Here is a 21441-nt window from a genome sequence, read left to right on the forward strand (position 1 = left end):
TACTCTCTACCTTATTTAGTCGGTTAGTCTGTCTGTAATTAACCCTCCAGATGACATCAATTTCTGTAGGGAAATGTGCCTTTTCTTCTATTGAAAATAAAAGTCTAGCCTATAGTCCTTAAAAAAAGTAAAAGGATCTCGGTGTGTGTGTGTGTCTGTCTGTACTAAAAGATCTCTATAAACGCAGAATCGATATGGTTCTCCTTTACAAATAAGCATCCATTATATAATTTACCTGGTCTGTCAGTCCATCGGTAATGCTCTGATTGTCATTTGATTGATAGAAAGATTAATTTTTCCCTGGTAAAATTTTACAGGGTGATGAGCATCTACTCTGCATCTCAATTGGCCCGTCAGTCTGTCTCCAAAAATATGTTTTCCACTTTTTTTAGGAAGGTTAAGATCTCAATAACTACTGAAGCAATTGGGTTCTCTATTTTAGGTAAGCTTTAAATAGGTCTCATGATGGTATTAGGCTATTTCATTTTCAGATGGTTTTGAGCTATTTTTTCTAGCCTGTTTCTGCCCCTTTTAATTGAGAGCCCCTGGATGCTAGGTACACATCCGCTAGTTTAAAATATTCTTATGCATTTAGAATAGAAAGAGATAATTATATTAACTTACACATAAAGATTACTTCAAGTTCAACTACTTACGTTAGAATTTCTGTCCGGCTGATTTTAGTTATTTATTTTATAATAAAAGTATAATAAAAGCCTTTGATACTATGAACGTATTAATATTCTGCCTTAGCGTTTTCTTGTTTTTTAAAAAAAAACCTCTCTCTAACTTGCTTTTTCTTCCATTTTCTTTTGATTTCTTAATTTAATCTTCAAATGCGTATTTATAATAAAGCCATTTTCATTCTTTAAAAAATGCAATTTAAATTACGGAATTTATTTTCCAATATATATTTTTTTATAACCGTCAGGAAAGGGTTAAAATGTTTTTAATTTTTGTTTCAAAATTTGGACACATTAGGGAGGGGCGCTAGAATCAACTCATTTTAAAACTAAGTTTTCTTAAATTTACTATATTATGAATTTAAATTTTCTTTTTTAAGAATAGTAATAAAATACTTCAATATTATGTAAATAGCAAGATGAAATAAAAAAAATTAATTTATTCTTAATAAAGTAAAATATTGGGTTTTATTGTTCTGGGCAATGAGAGTTTATTATGGATTATTGGACCACTATGAGTTTTAAACATTTATTCCTTGGAAAATTTGAGCTCGTTTATAGACATTTATTTCCTATATAGATCTGACATGGATCTTGAAGCAATAAAGCAGGCCCTTTTGTAAATGTTAAAAATTGGAAAAATCTATTAAATAAAAGTAATCGCAAATATACTTAGTAAATAATAATTTATGCTCAATTTTCAGGAAGTGTTAATATCGGCTTGTAGTTTTTTTTTCATATTGGAAGATATCAGTGCGTAAAATATATAAACCGACGAAAGAAAAAATGAAAGAAAAAACACTCAATTATGCCATATTTTTTAAATCTTTCATATTAGGGTTACTCTCATCCACCTTTTTAGCGAATCCTCTAAAAACTTGGACTAAAGCCATTAGCTTTTAAAAAATGCATCGTGACAATTAATTTCAAAATTTAAATTGCACTTATAAAAAATGGAAAGGGATTAGACTCGTTTTTTATTATTTAAGTTTGATAGTTTTTCCCCTATTTTTTTCTATTTTTTTAATGTATAAAAATCTATAAAGAACTAACTAAGGAGTAGTGTTCCTAACATCACTCTCGCACTAAATTTGAAAACTATTGAAACGAATTGATCTATGGGTTTTAATTAAGAAATTCGACCGTTTATAGCCGACTTTTTTATTGGGAAGAAATAAAAAAAATAAGGCCTTTCATACCAAAATGTGTACAGTTTCTACCCAATAGCAGGTCTGCTGGGTTCTCACAGGGAATTTTTATTGGCGGAGCCTGATTACCTCTCTTTCTTAGTACCTTTATTGTATGGTGATTTCTTTAGTAGTTAGGTACGATCTAGAAAGCGTAGCAACTCTATAATCATTACCAAAAATGTCCGTATGTTCATTTTAAACATGTTGATTTTTTAAAAGTGAAGCTTTTCTACATTTTTGGTCAGTCCGTCCGTCCGTAACGGATAGCTTTTTTCATTAATTTAGGCATGTTAGAATTGTCCTATCGATTTCAAACTTTGCATGGTGATTTTTGTAGTAGTTAGACTATCTAGAAAGCGCAGCAACTCTATAATCATTACCAAAATATCCGTACGTTCATGTTGATTTTTTACTTTTTTTAACAACAAATTTTTATGTGATCTAATTATCCGATTGATCTGATTTTTTGTATAATAATTCCTGGCACAACAAAGTAAAATATTATAAGCGAAGCAACTCTATAATTAAGTCCTAAAAATGTAAGTATGTCCTTAAACAGAAGTTTTGCAACAAATTTACGTATTATTTTGTCAAAACTTATCGTTTTAAAACATACAGGTTTTTCACTGTTTTTGAAAACATTTTTGTATGATATAATTATTGAAATATACATGTTAGAATTATCTTATCGATTTCAAACTTTGCATGGCGATTCCTGTAGTAGTTAGGTACGATTTAGAAAGCAACTCTATGCTCGTTACCAGAATGTCCGTACGTCCATTTTAAACATGTAGATTTTTTAACATTTTAACAACAATTTTTTATGTGATTAAATCATCCGATTAATATAATTTTTGAATTACTGGTGCCTATTACAATATTTTCCAAATTTAACCCATATCTTTGGTGTTTGTGGTCGATATTCAAAATTTTTTCAGTTAAAGATATCAAAATTAAATTTCCCATCATTTGAAGAAAACAACAATGACGGTCAGACTGCCTTTTTGCAGGTTTTTGGCTATTTTTATACTTTTCACATTTTTCCCTATATCTTTGGTGTTTATGGTCCAATTTTCAAAAACTTTTCAGTTAAAGATATTAAAGTTAAATTTCTTGCGTTTTAAAAAAGAAACAATGGCGGCCAAACTGCCTTTTAGCAGGTTTTTGGCTATTTTTATATGTTTGACATATTTCCCCATATCTTTGGTATTTTTTGTCCACTTTTTAAAACTTTTTTGCATTAAAAGTTTCAAAATATTTTTTCCCATTGTTTTGTGCATCTAGTATGTAATTTACTTTAACCGTCTTCATCATACAAAATAAAACAAGATTTCGTGTTTATTTTCTTCAATAAATCTATTCTTGATTTTAATAAATTCACTTTAGATCTACTTCTATGTATTCCCATCCACAATTTTTTGTGCTTCGCTACTTATGGATGTTGTCATCCTTGTTGTTTTATTACTAAGCAAATAATTTATTATAATTATAAGTTAAAGCCTTCTTTTAAATTTCAAATACATTAATATTGAAACAAATGATAAATAATTAAAATGGTTAATTTTAAGATTTTACAGTTAGGGAGTTGAATCCATTTTCATATAAGCAGAAATATAATCTATGATTACGGTTTTGACTCTCTAAGTAACGTAATCTACCATTCCACTTTCCCCTCTCTTGGTGATGATATCATCAAGTTCAACGCCGATACGATTTTTGAAATGTACCATTCCACTTTCAATAGAGGCGAAACTGGAGGGTACATTTATCAGTGTATTCATAAACATTGATTTCCTTATTTAAATCGACATAATAGTAATGGTATATTCTAGTTTTTTTTTATTTTACATAACATTTTTGAATTATAAATAGTATTTAATACACTACGATTAACATAATTTAGAAATAGTATGTATGATTTCAGTCATGTCGATGTTAAAAGTGTAAACCACCATTCCAGTTTCGCCTCTCTTAAAAGTGGAATGGTACATTTCAAAAATCGTATTGGCATTGGTGATATCATCACCAAGAGATGGGAAAGTGGAATGGCAGATTACGTTTTTTAGTGGGTCAAAACCGTAATCATAGATTACTGTTTTATGTTAAAGATTAAATGTGTATTTATTTGAGTTTTACAAGAAAAGTAAACAAGGATGCCAACATCCATAAGTAGCAAAGCACAAAAAAAACATGGATTTACAATTGAAAAAGGTAAAGCTCGTAAATATTCAGATACTAGTGATGCTATATTATTAAATGTGCCCCACAGTGATATAATTGTTTAATAGCAGCTGTGTAAATCTAATTATCAAGATAGCGTTACAGACGAACAGACAAAGTGATTGAGTAAAAGAAGTTATTATAAAGAAAAAGCATGTAAGAGACCGAAAAGTTGGCAATTTAGACTGCGTCAATTCTAAGGTTTCTTAACTGTCAGTCAATGTATTCTTAATGAATGTAGACTGTTGGTTGTATTGATAATCTCTTACTATAGAGTAGCTACGCTAATGAACAATTACTAAAATGCGGGAAAGCAAAAAATATATTGCTACTTTGTTATCTTATTTGTTTCACCTTTCTTGTAAACTATTTGTATATTTTTCGTTCATTCAATTAATAATTGTTCTTTTCATATGGTTAATACTAATAGTAAGGTTTTAATTTCAATCCATATGATTATAGTAACAAGTAACAATATCTAAAAGTAGCGCAGCAATTATAAGAAAATAAGAAAAAAAGCAGTAAATTGTTAGTCATCAAGTAAGGCATATTTAGAAAACGTTTACTTGTTATATTAAAGATATTAAACATTTCGTGACAATGCCTCTTAAAGAGAACTGGTTTTAATCCAGCGGATATTAATCAGTTTCGAGGTCATACTTGAATATCTATTCCTAACTATAATCAAACTTTAATAAAATTTGAAAATTAATGTTAATTTTTACTCTTAAACATCAAGATTGAACACATTCAAAAGTAGCAAAGCATTTAAAACAAATAAGTAAATTTTTAAACAATCATATCTTCTTAATTTTAATTCTAGAAATAAATAACAAGACCAATTGATTAATATACTAACCAACAAATAAGACTTGAAAAGAAGCTGTGCTTCTTAAAACCGTTAATGGTTTTATTTTTTCATATTTTTAGGTATTTTTTGTAATTGAGGGTTTCCGTCTAAACGTTAAAAGTTTAAATCTTTTTAAAAATTAGTATTTTATTACAATACAGATGGTTGAGGTGCAATTAAAAATGTCCTGTGATCGATTACCTCTAAAAACCCATTTTATGTGTTTTCTTTTGTGCATTATTGAATTTTGGGTGTATTAGATTATTCATAGGTCTTGCAGGCATAATGTGTTCAGCTGTTTGGCAGCTAGAAGACTTTAAAGTTCATAGATTTTTGGAAAGACAATTGATACTAAGATCGAACATTTCATCGTGAACTGCACTAGATCCATACATACACTATTACGCATTAGCATTTTAATTAGCCAGCTATGAGAAGAAAGACAACTTTAAAATGTATCATATTTTCAGAATGAAAGATTAATAGTTTGTTGTTAAACTTTGAATCTACAATTTATAGGGAAGCTTTAGATTAGTCCAGGTCATATTTTAAGCAATTTGTATTCAAGGGGAATGAAACAACTAAAAAAACATACCCCCCACTTCCTAAAGATTTATCCACAGCCTTTTAAAACTTGATTTTTGAAAAATCTAAGATTGTGCCCTAACTTTTCAACCAATTGAGCTAGAAATCAAGTTTTCTTCACCATTTCTCAACGGATTGAGCTAGAATTGATGTTAAGGTGTCTAAATGAGCGTATTAATGAGCCTGACATATTCTCTTTAGCAAAGTTCTCTCTCAGATATTTCGATACGATTGTCGCGGTAAGGCTCATTTTGCACTTTGAAAGCGAAATTAGACTTTGACCTACTTATAGTCGGAAATTCGTTGACAAACAGGGGACTTGCAGAAATTTTTTTAGCCCTCTAGCTCTAATGGAGCTGAGATAATAAAGGGGGGCCCACTTACAGTTCTAACTTACAGTTTCTACTAATTTGGGGATTACTGAGGATGTATATCAACTTATCTCACGTTGTCTTATCTTATCCCTTTAGCTCCCTGAATTTAAATACAACCCCCCTTATTCATTTGCTATTTTGAAATAATTGAAATTGATTAACCATCTAATCTTTAGGGATAAGACAATGGATGCAAAAAATATGGACGTTCATTCATTACAATCTTAAAAACCCCTTCTGTAGATGAAAAAATAAGGTTGAAAAGTTTGGATTCAAAATTTAACATGGATGATAACATCCATAAGTAGCAAAGCACAGAATCTATTATGAAATAAACAGACGGACAATGTGAGTTATAGAGCAAATTAACCGTTATCATAACAAAGAAAAACAAGAGATATATTCAAATAAATATGCAATAACTTAAAATCATGAAACCTTAAAATTAAAAAATTGCAAAAATAGCCAATAACCTGCTAAACAGCGGTCCGACTGCCATGGATATTTTTCGAAAAACGAGGGGAAGTTCAATTTTAATATTCTTAACTACAAAAATTTAGAATATCGTACCATAAACACCAAAGATATGGAAAAATATAAAAATAGTCAAAAACCTGCTAAAAGCCTGGTCTAAAAATATGTACATGCCGATGAAGAAGACCTAATGAAAGTCCCTAAATTAGATAGAACGTGGTTATAAAACTTTGGGGACCATTTCATGATTCTAATATACTTTCCCTGTGAATCTTATTATAGATTATTAGCGTAGATAAGTTCGATAATGCTAACATTATTTTATTGCCAAATTTATAGAGCTGGCAGATTTTTTATTTATTGGTACGTGGAAAATTAGCATAATACATTATTAATAATATTATTAGCATATATCGGATCATACGTAAGGGGACAATTGACTGTAAGTTACCCAAAGTTTTATAGCCAAGTTTTCTTATTTGGTGGGTATTTATTAGTTTTCCATTTGTTGATTTCAACAAGTAGTGTCCAAACTGCTAACCAATAATTTTAATGTAAAAAGATTGGGTAATTTTTTATCTTTGGATATGTATTATGTACATCAAATATCGTCCATTGTCTTTTTCCTTAAGTCAGTGTTTTTATTCATAACAAATTAATAGAAATTATTAAAATGATGCAGCATGTATTATTATTATGCCTGTTACTTATCAAATCGTCTATTTTTAAAAACTAAATAAAATATTATTAAAAATGCAATTTTGTTTAATTTCAGAGGCTTGTAAGTCAATATCTACAATAACCTATGCTAGGGGCGCAGCTGTAAGATTTTAAAAGTGAAGCAAATTTCAATAGTCTACATGTGAAAAACAGTTGGACTATTTAGATTAATTAGCTGTGCTTCAAAAAAGAAAACAAATCATAAAACTTGACACCTTTTGGACATGAACATAAAATCTAAAAATTAATCAATGCTGTGTGCGTGTTTTTAAAGAGTAGTTAAAGTAATTACAGGGTAGCCTTCTTTCTAAACTAGAAGATAATTCCTGATAAAAAGAAGTGCATAAAATCTAAAAATTAATCAATGCTGTGTGCGTGTTTTTAAAGAGTAGTTAAAGTAATTACAGGTTAGCTTCCTTTCTAAACTAGAAGATAATTCCTGATAAAAAGAAGTGCAAAGAATGTGTGATAATTTGATATTTTATTCATTTATATTTAATTTCTGTAGTAAAACTGTGATATTAATTCATTGCTTTTTCTTTCATTATTTGTTTCTCTCCACATACACACACACACACACACACAGACCTCCTTTGCGTTCAGAATTTAATCCTTGAGAAAAAAAAGAGTGATAAACAAGTATGACAACATTCATAAAAGCAAAGAGAGTTAATAGTTAGATTAAAAGCTATAATTATTTTATTTATTTCCTAAACGTCTAAACAGAGAGAAAGAGAGAGTGAGAGAATGAGATAGAGAAAGAGATAGAGAAAGAGAGTGAAAGAAAGAGATAAAAGGAGATGAAAAGAAAGAGAGAAGAAGATAATTATTAAGTGAAAGAAAGAATTTTTTTTTGAATGTAGGGCCTTACAATAAAGTAACAAGATGTTTGTCTGTTTATCTATCTGTTAGTCTGTCTGTCTGTTTGCCTGTTTGTCGGTCTGTACATAAGGATATTGCTAACCACTGAGCCGTTATGGTTCTCCTTTACAGGAAAGTTTTACATAAGTCCAAAGAATGAAAATATATTAAGAAACAAGGATGATAAAAGCCATAAATACAGAGCTGAATAAAATGACGGGAATATGAACAAAAATAGTAAAGTGACATAGGGAGGGATGGAGGAGACATTCGGCAAAAAATTGCACTTGTACTGAAAGTTTTTTAACCAAGTAATCTTATTCGTTGGCACAAAAGCTTTAGGTACTGTTATAAATTCTGTTTGGTTGGTTTCAATTACTATTACTGTCCAAACTTTTAAATCAATAATTTTTATATGCCGTCACAGGGAAATCTTATTCATAATGATTTGGAATGTATATTTATTGAAAAATTCTTATCCTTTTGATAGTCGCTCATTCGTTGGTTTAAAAACTATTGTGAATTTCTTCATATATAATTACGTTGCACATCAATTTACTCCATTGTCTTATCCCTTAGAATCCTTGTTTTAGCATTATTCAAAATTGTCTTTGGGTCTATAATTAAGTATTTAAATAGGTAAAACTAGCAGATATCATATAGTTGCTATTATGCCTATGTGCTACAGGCATGGATATAGAATACGTGTATATTGTGACATATGAATTTTGTCGTCAATTTAGGTTGCTAATATAGTCCTCAGATATAAGTCAAAATCTTAAATAATAATTAAACAAGGATGACAACATCTATAAAAGCAAAGCTCTCAAATCAGAAGGAAGGACAAACGAACAGTGACTCTTGTTAAGTGTCAGAACTTAATAAGCAGGTCATTAATTTCTAAGTCAAACGAAATTGTCCATAACTTGCAAAAGTGAAAGGACATTCTTTCATTTTTAGGATTTAATTATAGAGTTGCCTCGCTCATAATACTTTGAATGGCTTTCCTAAGAATCATTATTTCAAAACTCAGATGAATAGGATAATCATATCATACAAAAAAATGTTGTCAAATGTTAAAAAATCGGGATGTTTTAAATTGACGTATGGACTTTCTGGTAACGATTATATAGAGTTGCTACGCTTTATACATTTTACCTATCTGTCATAAGAATCATCACATCATGCAAAGTTTGAAATCGATAGGATAATTCTAACATGTACATGGTGATTCAGAAAAAAACTGCGTTTTCCGTTTTTCTGACACAACCAGAAGGAATACAGAAAAAATGATTAAATGTCCTTGTTATCGTAAAAAGGTACATAAAATTTGTAAAAGGTGTTTTTCATTATCTCTAAAAATGCGGCCTCTATGATAGGTACATAGTTTCAAAAAATGCTTTATGTGAAAATTTATGCCAGAAAAATTAAGGTAACTCTTCTATTTTGTATAAGAAAAATCTAAAAATTTCAATATTAATTTAGAAAAAGGTCTAAGAAAAAAGATTTACAGTACATTGTTTCTATTTGGAAAAGCAACTCGTATAAAGAAAAGATTCTCTTTAGAGTAAAATGCTTATATATCAATCAAAATCTAAATTTTTAGAGTTTAAACCGAACAACTTTATAATAGCAAAAAAACTAATAAAAAGCACCCTGAATGATAGGAATGTTGACAAAAAGTTTCAATCGTGTATCTTGAATAGGGCCTGAGAAAATCACTTTTCCCCCACTTCGTGTCTGATGGACAGACAGACATTTGGAATTAAAGTACCATCGATCCAGATTTTTTTTTGTTTTCATGTAAACATAATTGTCGATATTATGTAAGCCAAGCCACGAACACTTTTATTAAAGCTATTAAGTAAATATAAACTTTTAAAATTGCATATCTATAGATTGTCAACAAGAATGGCTGGGTATATAGATCCAGGTTCTTTATACTTTGTAAGTCCGTCCATCAGTCAGTCATTCCTTAACTTTATAGGTGAAATGTGATTTTTTTGGCTGCTATTGAAGATAGACCACTAAAATTTAAAGTGAATTTTTCTATGGCATATGGCATATGAACATCTAATATCTATACATTGTTTTGTCTGTCTGTCTGTCGTTCATGTTTCAAAACGTTAGTTTTTGAAGTTTATGATTTAGTTGGTTTTTTGCATATTGTATCTCTTAATTTTTTCATTTTTATAAGAACTGAATATCTGCTCTTTGACTCCTTGTCTGTTTGTCAACTCAATGATAATGTTCTGCGTATTAAGCCAGTTTTTATCTTAATTCAATTTAAAGAATTTGAATTTGTTATAGTGTTTTAACTATTAACAGTCGGGCCCTTTGCCGCACCTTTATCAGTCGGGGGAGAAGGGGAGGGTATTATCTCAGTTTCTATTTGAGCTAGAGGGCTAAAAATTGTTGTGCAAGTCCCTTGTTTGATAATGAATTTCCGTGGGTCATTATTAAATTTCGCCTCCATCACCCTTTTATTTAACAACCTTTGATTTGAGGTCTTTTTTTACTTCAAAAATTGAAACGGCTGTAATTTTCTTATTTTTGAAGCTAAAAAAAACAGTTTTTTCAGAAAAATGTTTTTCTTTATGTATATTTCATATTAGAAATCTCAAAGCATAAATTTCCACGACGGTAGCTGTAATTGGCAAAATTGTCCTTAATTTTATTCCAAAATTGCATAAATACAGGATACTTTATTTAGGTCTTAAATTCGATTTTAGGACTTAATTATAGAGTTGCCTCGCTTATGATATCATACTTAGTTGTCATAAACATCATTATTCAAAAAATCAAATTAACAGGATAATCTACAGAAGAAGTAATTTTGTTTATCATCATTGGGGATGTACATCAATTTATTCGCCCCTTAGATCCCCAAAAGCTTAATCTTTTTATTTTATCTTTTTTGTATGTTTTCTCTTTCTTAGAAAATGGATTTTTTCTCTATCCCTTTCTCTTTTTCTATCTAACATACTATTTTTATCTCTCTCACTTTTTATCTCTCTTTCTATCTCTCTCTCACTTTTTCTCTCTCTTTCTATCTCTCTCTCTGTCCTTTTTTTTCTCCCTTTCCTTTTCTTTCTCTCTGCCTATCTCTCTCTTTCTCTCTCTCTTTCTCTCTTTATCTCTCACTCTCTCTCTCCCTCTCTTTCTTTCTCTCTTACGCTCTCTCTTTCTTTCTCCTTTTGTCGTTCTCTCTCTCTAACGTTCTCTTTATCTCTCTTTCTCTCTGTTATGGTATCGCAAATTATAAAACTAAAAATAAATAAAGCATGAATAGCAACTCCATGAAAAACTCTTTAAACTAATTATTTAAATTCTTCCTCATCTATCTCTCTATCTCACTATCTTTATATATCAATTTATACGTAAGAACCTGCAATCTATCAAAAAAAGTCTATTTTTCTCTCACTTTATTATTACCTCCGTCATGAAGGAGGTCAGCTAGATTAAAATGGACCCCAGAATCGGAATCTACGACCCCAAATTGTATGGAATTATGGTCTTTAATATTTCATATAGGCCCTATGGGGGTTATAATATCCAAAACCAAATGTAAGGAGCAAACTCTCAATCAATGTTTTCTTTGTATATAGTTATACAAGTTACTTTTCTCAATCAAGGATGACCACATCCATAAAAGCGAAGCTCTGAAAACAGGAGGACAAACGAACACTAACAGAACTGAATAATCAGAATATAAGAGTAAAAAAGTGAACACAAAATTGTAAGTAAATTTGTTAAAATACTGCAAAACACTATATAATGTTTAAGGACATACTTACATTTTTAGGACTTGATTAAAGAGATGATTCGCTTATAATATTGTACTTTGTTGTCCTAGGAATCAGTATTCAAAATAATCAGATCAATCGGATAATTATATCATATAATTATAAAGCTATCCGGACGGACAGATCAACCCTAATCATAGAAAAGATCTATAAGCTATTTGTATCAATAGATGTAAAAAAAATGCATCAATGTTTGAGTTACAAATACAGCACAATTATCCAGAAATAATATGCTAATCAATTTTACCTAAATATCATTAACACCAATTTCTTGGCAGGTTTTTTTTATCTGAAGCTTACGATTTCAACAACTTATTAAGTTTTCCTTTTAGGAAAGCTTAATATGGTTTTGGGGTGATTTAGGCTATTTTATTTTTAAATCCGAAGCATTTCTATAATTAGGGTTAATCCGTACGTTCGGAATATATAGCTTTTTTTGTTATTTAGGCATATTAGAATTGTCCTATTTATTTTATGGTGATTCCTGTAGTGGTCAGGTACGATTTAGAAAGCGTAGCAACTCCTTAATTGTTACCAGAATGTCCGTACTGATTACTAGGACAATAAAGTACGAGATGATCTTTAATTTTTCAACAACAATTTTGGGATACTGATTACTAGAATAACAAAGTACAATGTAATTTTTTTTTTTTAAATGCTTAAATACGTTATGATGTTAAAGGACATACTTACTTTTTTACTTGATTTTAGAGATGCTTTGCTTATAACATTGTACTTTGTTGTCCTAGTAATCCCAAAAATCAGATCAGTTGGATAATCATATCACATAAAAATGTGTTGTTAAAAAAGTTAAAAATGAACATGTTTAAAATGGACATAAAGACAATCTGCTAACAATTAAGGAGTTGCTACGCTTTCTCTATCGTACCTAAGTACTACAGGAATCACCATGCAAATATCTATTTTAATAATTATATCATACGATAATGTTTTCAAATAAAGTAAAAAACCTGCATGTTTTAAATGGATATATGGACTTTCTGGTAACGATTATATAGTTGCTATGCTTTCTAAATTGTACCTATATAATAAATCATCATGCAAGGTTTGAAATTGATAGGACAATTCTAACATGCCCAAACAAAAAAGACCTAACCCTTACGGACGTACAGATGGATCAACCCTAATTACAGAAAGGCTTCACTTTTAAAATTATGATAAATTTTATATCTAGCGCAAATAGAACAATCTTAAAATGCTTTTTGTACAAAAATACAAAAAGTTTTAACTTAACATTATTGGTTAATGTATCACATCGTATTATAGACAGTTATACTGATAATAAATGATTAATAAAAGAATAATTCCAGTTCTATTGGCCCCAAGAGATTTGTATGATTTTGATTTTATTATTCTTATTCTTATTATAAACTTTAGCTTTTCTCACAGTTTGAAATTTTTAAGTAAAAAGGAACCTATAAACAAAGGTTGTTAAATATAAGGGTAGAAAAGTTGATTTTCAAATGGAAAGTTTAGTGATTTTTTTCTTTGTTAATCTATTTATCTCAAATATCAAATTGATAAATTTAACTTGAAGCCAAATTACATATATTCTGAGCTTTTTAGGTTGGGGTTAATTTTGGAAGAAAAAAGGGTTTTAGGAGTTTATTTTTAGTAAAAAAGGGTCGAAAGCTGTCAACATATATTTTTATCTTTTTTCGGCTTTGAAAGTGTTTTTTACAGCCGGCTGCGAAATAATATATATATACATAATATTTCTCAAGAAAATAATTTATAATTTCGAGAATTTATCATTAGAACTCAACCAAGGGTTTTTATTAAGAAAATTAATTAAAATAACTTGATTCATACCAAAACAAGTAACCAATTTAAACTGGGTAGCATTTTCTCTCAAATTGAGAAATATGGACCCCATTTTTTTATGAAAATCGTAAATAGCTCCCTGTCTCCCAAAAATAGGTTCTTACTTTTTTTTTGTTTAAAACTAATATCAAAAGACGAGATTTGACATTCTCTCTATGAAGTGCCCTTACAGGCCTCTAGGGGTGTAGCCGCTGGTTCTTAATATGGATTAAAGATCAATTTAAGCTTGGTAAGCAAAGAAATATTGCATATAAAAACTCCAACTATACCTAGACAACATGATATGCACAACTAGTTGGTAAAACATATATGTATATCGTACAAACCCTATCTTGAATACAAATTTATTAATGCATTTTTTCTTTTCAAGTCTACACAGGTTGTTGCATTTGAACATCAAAATTTATTTTAAATCATAAAAATGAAAGGATTTTAGAATCTGAACAGAAAATGTAAATAAATATCTACTTTCTGTATTGCTTTCACACACAGTGTCCATCAAACACAGCACCCCCCCCCCCCCACATATTTTTTTCGAAATAAATTGAAAATAATGGGGAGTGGGGTGTAGTTTCTATCTACTATGCCAAATCCAAGGGAATGGACCCTATCAGTATCCATTCATCTAATATAACCTAACCTAACCTAAAGAAACAATTAAAGTAAGAAAAAATGGGTGATTTCAGGACACAACAAATATATTTAGTTAAAGCAACACTTTTTTTTATAAAAACTTCTACCTATTCTAAATTTTGAGAAAAAAAGTAATGCATCTATTTTAGGGTTGTACAAATTCGAAGATAACGCCACTAATCCTAATTATCAGAAGGATTGATTATGCACAAAATCAAAAAAATGAACTAACCTCATGTTTTTGTAGATGAACCATGTAGGACTGAGCTGCGGCTGAGTTGTAACCCTAAATAATTAAGGACTATAAACTTGGAGGGAGAGAATATTTGACTGAAAATTATACAGGTACCCAAAGTTTTACAATCAATTTTTTAAATTGTTGAATCAAAAGCTTTGAATTTTGATTTGTTGGTTCCATTCAAGTAGCTTAGTGTTCAGTTTAAGGGGGAGGAGGGGGGGGGGGGGGGGTGCTAACTGTCGTCTATTTGTAAACTGTTGGCAATATGGACTAAATATTGAGCTAGAATTTTGAAACTTAAAAGTAGGGTTTTTCATGCCTAACCAAAAAAATGCATTTAGATGTAGTACCTATTTGACTAAGTTTATATACTACTTATAAGTTTCATAATTCTAGCTCAATATTTAGTCCATTTTGCTCACGGTTAGGGAATAGACGGAATAGAAATTTACCACGTACTACACCAAACACTAATTAAAAACAACACACAACTAAATAAATTGGGAATCATTAAAAATTAAGGGGGGGGGGTAAGTTTTGCCACTTTCGCGTAATCAGTGTTGTATGGGCTAGGTATTGATCTGAGATTATAGGTTATTTAGGATAAAAGTTTACTTTTGGGTAGTAGTTCACGGAAATTTAATCATTTTTTGAATAGGTCTCCAGGTTCAGGTGCTGCAGACTGGAAGGTCGTTTCTGGACAGGTAAAATTTTTTTTAAAATTTAGTTTGAAGAGTTAGAGAGCAACTTATAAAACAAAATATGCTTCTTTTTGAATGGTTTTAACATATCTGCAGAAAAAATTAAGATCAGCCTCCAGGTTCAGGTGCTGCAGGCCTCCAGGTTCACTCTGGAGAGGTAAAAATTAAAATTTTTTATTTGAAGAGTTAGAGGTACACCTATAAAACCAAATATGCGTGTTTTTGGATGTTATTACCATATTTGCAGAAAAATAAAAAATCAGCTTCCAGGTTCAGGTGCTGCAGGCTTCCAGGTACATTCTGGACAGGTAAAAGTTAAAATTATTTATTTGAAGAGTTAAAGGTACACTTATTAAACAAAATATGCATCTTTTTGGATGTTATCATCATATTTGCAGAAAAATTAACAATCAGCCTCCAGGTTCAGGTGCTGCAGGCCTCCAGGTACACTCGGGACAGGTAAAAATAAAAAAAATTTATTTGAAGAGTTACAGGTACACTTATAAAACAAAATATGCATCTTTTTGGATGTTATCATCATATTTGCAGAAAAATTTAAAATCGGCTTCCAGTTTCAGGTGCTGCAGGCCTCCAGATACACTCTGGACAGGTAAAAATTAAAATTATTTATTTAGAGAGTTACAGGTACACTTATTAAACCAAATATGCATCTTTTTGGATGTTATTACCATATTTTAAGAAAAAATGACAATTAGCCTCCAGATTCAGGTGCTGCAGGCCTCCAGGTACACTCTGGACAGGTAAAAATTAAAATTTCTTATTTGAAGAGTTACAGGTACACTTATTAAATCAAATATGCATCTTTTTGTATGTTATCATCATATTTACAGAAAAAATTATAATCGGCCTCCAGGTTCAGGTGCTGCAGGCCTCCAGGTACACTCTGGACAGGTAAAACTTAAAATTTCTTATTGAGGTATTTTTTTATATTAGAGGAAAGGTTTCTAAATAGAAATTGTTAAAATATAATAAAATAGCAAAATTTATCAAGTAAACCTTCTATTAGTGTTCCATGCAGGCTCTGGTGGCCTCCAGGAGCCTGCAGGATAGCTAATAATCCTAATACATAATTTTTGAATTTAGAGAAAAGGTTATAAAATAGGAAATGGATAAATATCATTATCAAATAAAATACATATTATTTAATGTCCCTAGATGTGCTTTAGACAGGCTCAAGGTGGCCTCCATGACACTGCTGGACAGGTTTAAAAAAATAATTTAATAATTTTTTTATTTAGATGAAAGGTTTAAGTTATGCTTCGGACAGGGTCAAGGTGGCCTCCAGTGGCCAGCTAGATAGATTTGAAGTATTTATTACTTTTTGTTTATGTATGGTTTTCCACACATATGCAAAATATAATTCTGTCTCAGATATAATATTACAGATACTCAGAATGGGGAATGCACCTGAACCTGGAGGCCGATTGTCAATTTATCTTTAAATATGATAATAACATCCAAAATTACGCATATTTAGTTTAATAAGTGTACCTCTAACTCTTTAAAAAAGAAATTATAATTTTTACCTGTTTAGACTGGACCTAAAGGCCTGCAGCACCTGAAACTGGAGTCTGATTTTAATTTTAACTGCAAATATGATGATAACATCCAAAAAGAGGCATATTTGGTTTAATAAATGTACCTGTAACTCTTCAAATAAAATATTTTAATTTTTACCTGTCCAGAGTGTACCTGGAGGCCTGCGGCACCTGAAACTGGAGTCTGATCTTAATTTTTTCTGCAGATATGTTAATAACATTCAAAAAGAAGCATATTTTGTTTTATAAGTTGCTCTCTAACTCTTAAACAAAATTTTTAAAATTTTTTTACCTGTCCAGAAACGACCTTCCAGCCTGCAGCACCTGAACCTGGAGACCTATTCAAAAAATGATTAAATTTCCGTGAACTACTACCCAAAAGTAAACTTTTATCCTAAATAACCTGTAATCTCAGATCAATACCTAGCCCACACAACACTGATTACGCGAAAGTGGCAAAACTTACCCCCCCCCCTTATTTCTTTCCACAAACTTGAAAAAAGTTTTAACATATAAGATGAGAAAACATAAAATTAAGGTAAAATAAAACTTAATTTTGAGAAAAACCCATTAATCCTATTACATTAATATAGCAATGTTTTTTCTTTGTTCATTAAGATCTCGCTAACTACTATACTGATTAATTTCTCCATTTTTAGGAAACTTCACATAGGTACCAGGTTGGTTTTATGCTATTTTTAAAATTTTTTGGGTCACCATGCTAAAGAACATAAGGACATTAAGCACAAACTTGCTTTTTTGTGACTTGATTATAGAGCTGCTTCGCTTTAAATACTATACCTTGTTTACTTAGGAATTATTATTATAAAAATCAGATGAATAGGATAATTATATTTAAGTTTAAAAGTTGAAAATCAAATTGTATTAAATCAACCTACGGACGTACTTGTGATTAATTATATTGTTGCTAAGCTTTGAAAATAATACCTAAATTTAAAAGAATTCATGATGCAAATGGATAGGACAATTCTAACACCTCCCTAAACTTTAAAGCCAGCGATTACAGACAGACGAACAAGCAGACCCTAAGGACATAGAAGCTTTGCTTTTAATAACACCATTACCTTATCATTAAATAGACTATAGGTTTTCAAACACAGAGGACACTGCAACTTGTCTAAAATAAATGGATATTAATTTGGAATTTCCTTTTCTCCTCCATGTACTTCAAAACCTAGGTATAAATTTTTAGTATTGTCTTAAGAAAAAAAAATCCAAAAAATACGGGACCTCCATAATAATCATGTCTCCCTTTCAAAATCAATTTCAGTTACCTAAACCAATAAAATCTATCAAACTGATACTATTTCCTCCCAAATATTTGAATTCTGTCTTTGAAGTTGATATTGAAAAGTGACAATTTATCGACAGATTTCCTTTTACCAGACTAATCCAATTCATTATATGCTCAGGGAAAAAGAGGACATTGGTATATAAATTGATCTACGACCCTTTATTCCCCTTCATAATAAAAGCCAACAAAGGCAGAATTTGCATTACGGGAAAAATAATTTATCTTTCTTTGGTCTCTCACTGTATGCCTGTCTGACTATGCATATATAACCTTGGAGAAGCATGGATAGAATATTTTTATATAAACAAGGAAAATTACTTGCAAAATTGTCGAAATATTTAGTGGAAATAAGTCAAACTTATGAAATATTGAATTGAGTTTAAAAGTAGTCATCTTCGCTAACACGATTAAAAATACTCCAATTTTAAATCTAATGTTGACACAGCGAAGGAGAAGAAGGAAAGGGGATGTAATTGTGAATGTGCAGTGATGGGGAAAGAAAGGGATGTACAATGTACATGTAAAAATATGGAGAATAGGAAAAGATGTGCACTGGCAGTGATGGGGAAGAGAAGAGGCTGTGGGGTGAAGGGGAAATGGACAGAAAATGCAGTGATGTCGAAGGGAAAGGGATGGGCAGTGATGGGGAAAGGGAAGAGGTAAATTTTTCACGACGATTCCCAACGTTATTTACCTGTTCTGTCGTGCATCTCTGTAAAGTGTTCAATAATACTCTTGTGACAGGAAGTTCGATGCTCGCAAACCTAAAAATTATTGTTCATAAAATGTTTATAAATAGTTTCGTTTATAGACAACTGTGATAAATTATTATCCTTACATGAAATCAATAGGATGTATGTCTGTCTATGTGTCTATACCGAAGTATCTCGCTAACCGCAGAACCGATATGGTTCTCCTTTACAATGTGGCTTCTCATAGGTCCTGGAAAGATATACAACTATTTCAGGGGAGGGTACCACCACCATCCTAAAGAAATCATAGAAAAAAAGACCTCTGAACATAAAACTGAAAATGAGCAAGGGATTCTAGGGGCGTATCCGTTAGTCTTTAAATAAATCATATAACAATATTGAATAATGATCCAAAATTCCTTTAATCTAAGAAAATAATCTTATTTATTAACAGGGTCGGACAAGCAAAAAACAATGTAGGCGACTGCTGGAGAATGTTAGACAGGAGTATCCCTCAAAGTGCCTTGTTCAGCACAAATAACCCCGACCCACCCTCCCCCTTATTTTCCAATTAAATTGATGGTAAGTATTTTATTTTTCAGTTTGTTAATTCAAGACAGGTTAGGAGACTGCAAGTATAGGTTTCACAAGGTTACCCCCCGCAGGTGTTTAAAATGGGAAAAAAACAACCTCCCCCTCCTTATTTTATGTGAAAGCAACCAGATTGTAACAACCAATCCCCTCCCAACACCCAAAAAATTGCAGATATACCTGGCAGGCATAGGGCATCTCCGACTTGACGTGTTCCCTACTCATGTGGATGACCATGGCGGCCTGGTTGTTGAATCCGCTGTTACAGATCTGGCACACATATTGGAATCCCTAAAAATTATTAAAATATTAGTTTTACTATCATAATAACTAGCGGCTAAGACCCAATAGGCCTCTTTAGGGGGGGGGGAGGGTGCAGTAGACTCCCTCCCACTTTCACACTGTAAAGAAGAATCACATCGGTTCAATGGAAAGCAAGATCCTTCGATACAGACCGATGGACAGATATTTTGTTATTTTTATTTACTGATAATGTTTATTGTTTATTAGGTGCTGCTTCCAGGTACTCCCTGGCTTAACAGATTTACCGTTGATTGTTTTTCCTAAATAGTTATATAAATGTACTTACTAAGGTACAAGAATTTCAGTTCGTTCTCCTTTGTGGCTTTAATTAAAACCAAAGCACGCCAAGCTGCAATTTAATCCTGACAAAAGTAAGTGCCGAGCTCTAAGACCTATGTATGGTGAAATTAGACATAAAACCATGATGATTCTAGGTAAAACCAAAATATTTCAGCGGGATCTTTTTGAGAAAATTAGATTTGAAAATTTCAAATTCAATTTTCACCCCCTGGGAGTTGCCGCATAATCATGACAAGAAAAGCAAAGATTATATATTTAGAATTTTGAACAACTTTGCTTTTATGAAGTCTTTCATAAAACCTCTCTATATATGATTTATTTAAGGCTGAATTTCCGTGACCTTAGCAAAGCAACTGGTAAAAATGGCAATTAATTAACTCCCTTCAGGAGTGGTTTTATGAAAAACTTTATAAAAGCAAAGTTGTTCAAAATTTTAAATAAATAATCTTTGCTTTTCTTGTCATGATTATGCGGCAACTCCTAGGGGGTGAAAATTGAACTTGAAATTTTTAAATATAATTTACTTAAAAAGATCCCGCTGAAATATTTTGGCTTTACCTGGAATCATCATGGTTTTATGTCTAATTTCACCATACATAGGTCTTAGAGCTCGGCACTTACTTTTGTCTTGATTCAATTCTAGCTTGGTGTGAAAGACATTTATTGCGACTCAAATTGTCAAAATTAAATATACTAAGACATGGAAATATATATCCTTATATAAAAGAATGTTTAGCTTTTTGTTCGTATGTATTTCTGTGTGAAGCTTTGGATCTTGCTAGCAGGACCGATATGGTTCTCCTTTACATTAAACTATTATAAGGGAAGAACCTCAATCCTTCCTAGAAAAAGCACCCATCGAAAAAATACCCCTCCCCCCTAAAAAAAATTATTTTTACTTTTCCTTATAAAAACTTGAAAGTGTAGGGTGACCCCCCTCCCTCCTTTAGTGTCCATAAAGGCCTCTAGCATTTTTTGAAAACACTACCTATTATTAAAATAAAATCTTATTTTGGGATGGATTAGCAAATTTTGGGCAGAATGTAATAGTCAAGTATTTGTTTGAATTACGTAGTTCCATTCTATCATTATTTCCTTCAAATTGCAGGGATATTAAAGAATGAAAACATATGATTACACTGATTGAAGAATTTAGTGGTAAAACTCAGACCCTTCGTTCCATTTTATTTGTTTTTTTTTTCAGGGAATTGATATCTAGTTTTGTTTATTATAGTCAGCTTTCCGCGGATATTTAAATGAAAAATTTAAAAACTTGTAGGTATCAATTTCATGATTTTTATTTAATATTCGTGAAAAATTAATCGGTTTCGAAGCAATACTGGAGTGTAAATTATTTCTTGAAATATCACCTATTAAACTATCCATATTTCCCATTTTTATCCAAGGGCCATGATTCAGCAAATCAATTCCATTTGAAATTGCTGAAAATTTGGACATTTGTGTGGCTTAATAATGGCGTAAAACTTGATTTGCGGCGTAA

The 21441-nt window shown here is 30.9% G+C and overlaps 1 protein-coding gene across 4 annotated transcripts in view; it reads right to left on the reverse strand.

The window, feature by feature from the left end:
• row (zinc finger domain-containing protein relative of woc) overlaps positions 1 to 21441 on the reverse strand; it is a 147669-nt gene that overhangs the window by 49247 nt on the left and 76981 nt on the right. For all 4 annotated transcript variants that reach the window (XM_080173626.1, XM_080173629.1, XM_080173628.1 and 1 more), the window contains exons 27-30: positions 19518 to 19628; positions 18749 to 18818; positions 17825 to 17877; positions 14474 to 14527 (exon numbers count right to left, since the gene is read on the reverse strand). In XM_080173626.1, the coding sequence (XP_080029752.1) occupies positions 14474 to 14527; positions 17825 to 17877; positions 18749 to 18818; positions 19518 to 19628 (288 nt within the window). The remainder of the gene's footprint in view (positions 1 to 14473; positions 14528 to 17824; positions 17878 to 18748; positions 18819 to 19517; positions 19629 to 21441) is intronic.

This window comes from Acartia tonsa, chromosome 10 (genome assembly GCF_053477335.1).
Source record: "Acartia tonsa isolate MP-2025a chromosome 10, ASM5347733v1, whole genome shotgun sequence".
Taxonomy (NCBI): Eukaryota; Metazoa; Arthropoda; class Copepoda; order Calanoida; family Acartiidae; genus Acartia; species Acartia tonsa.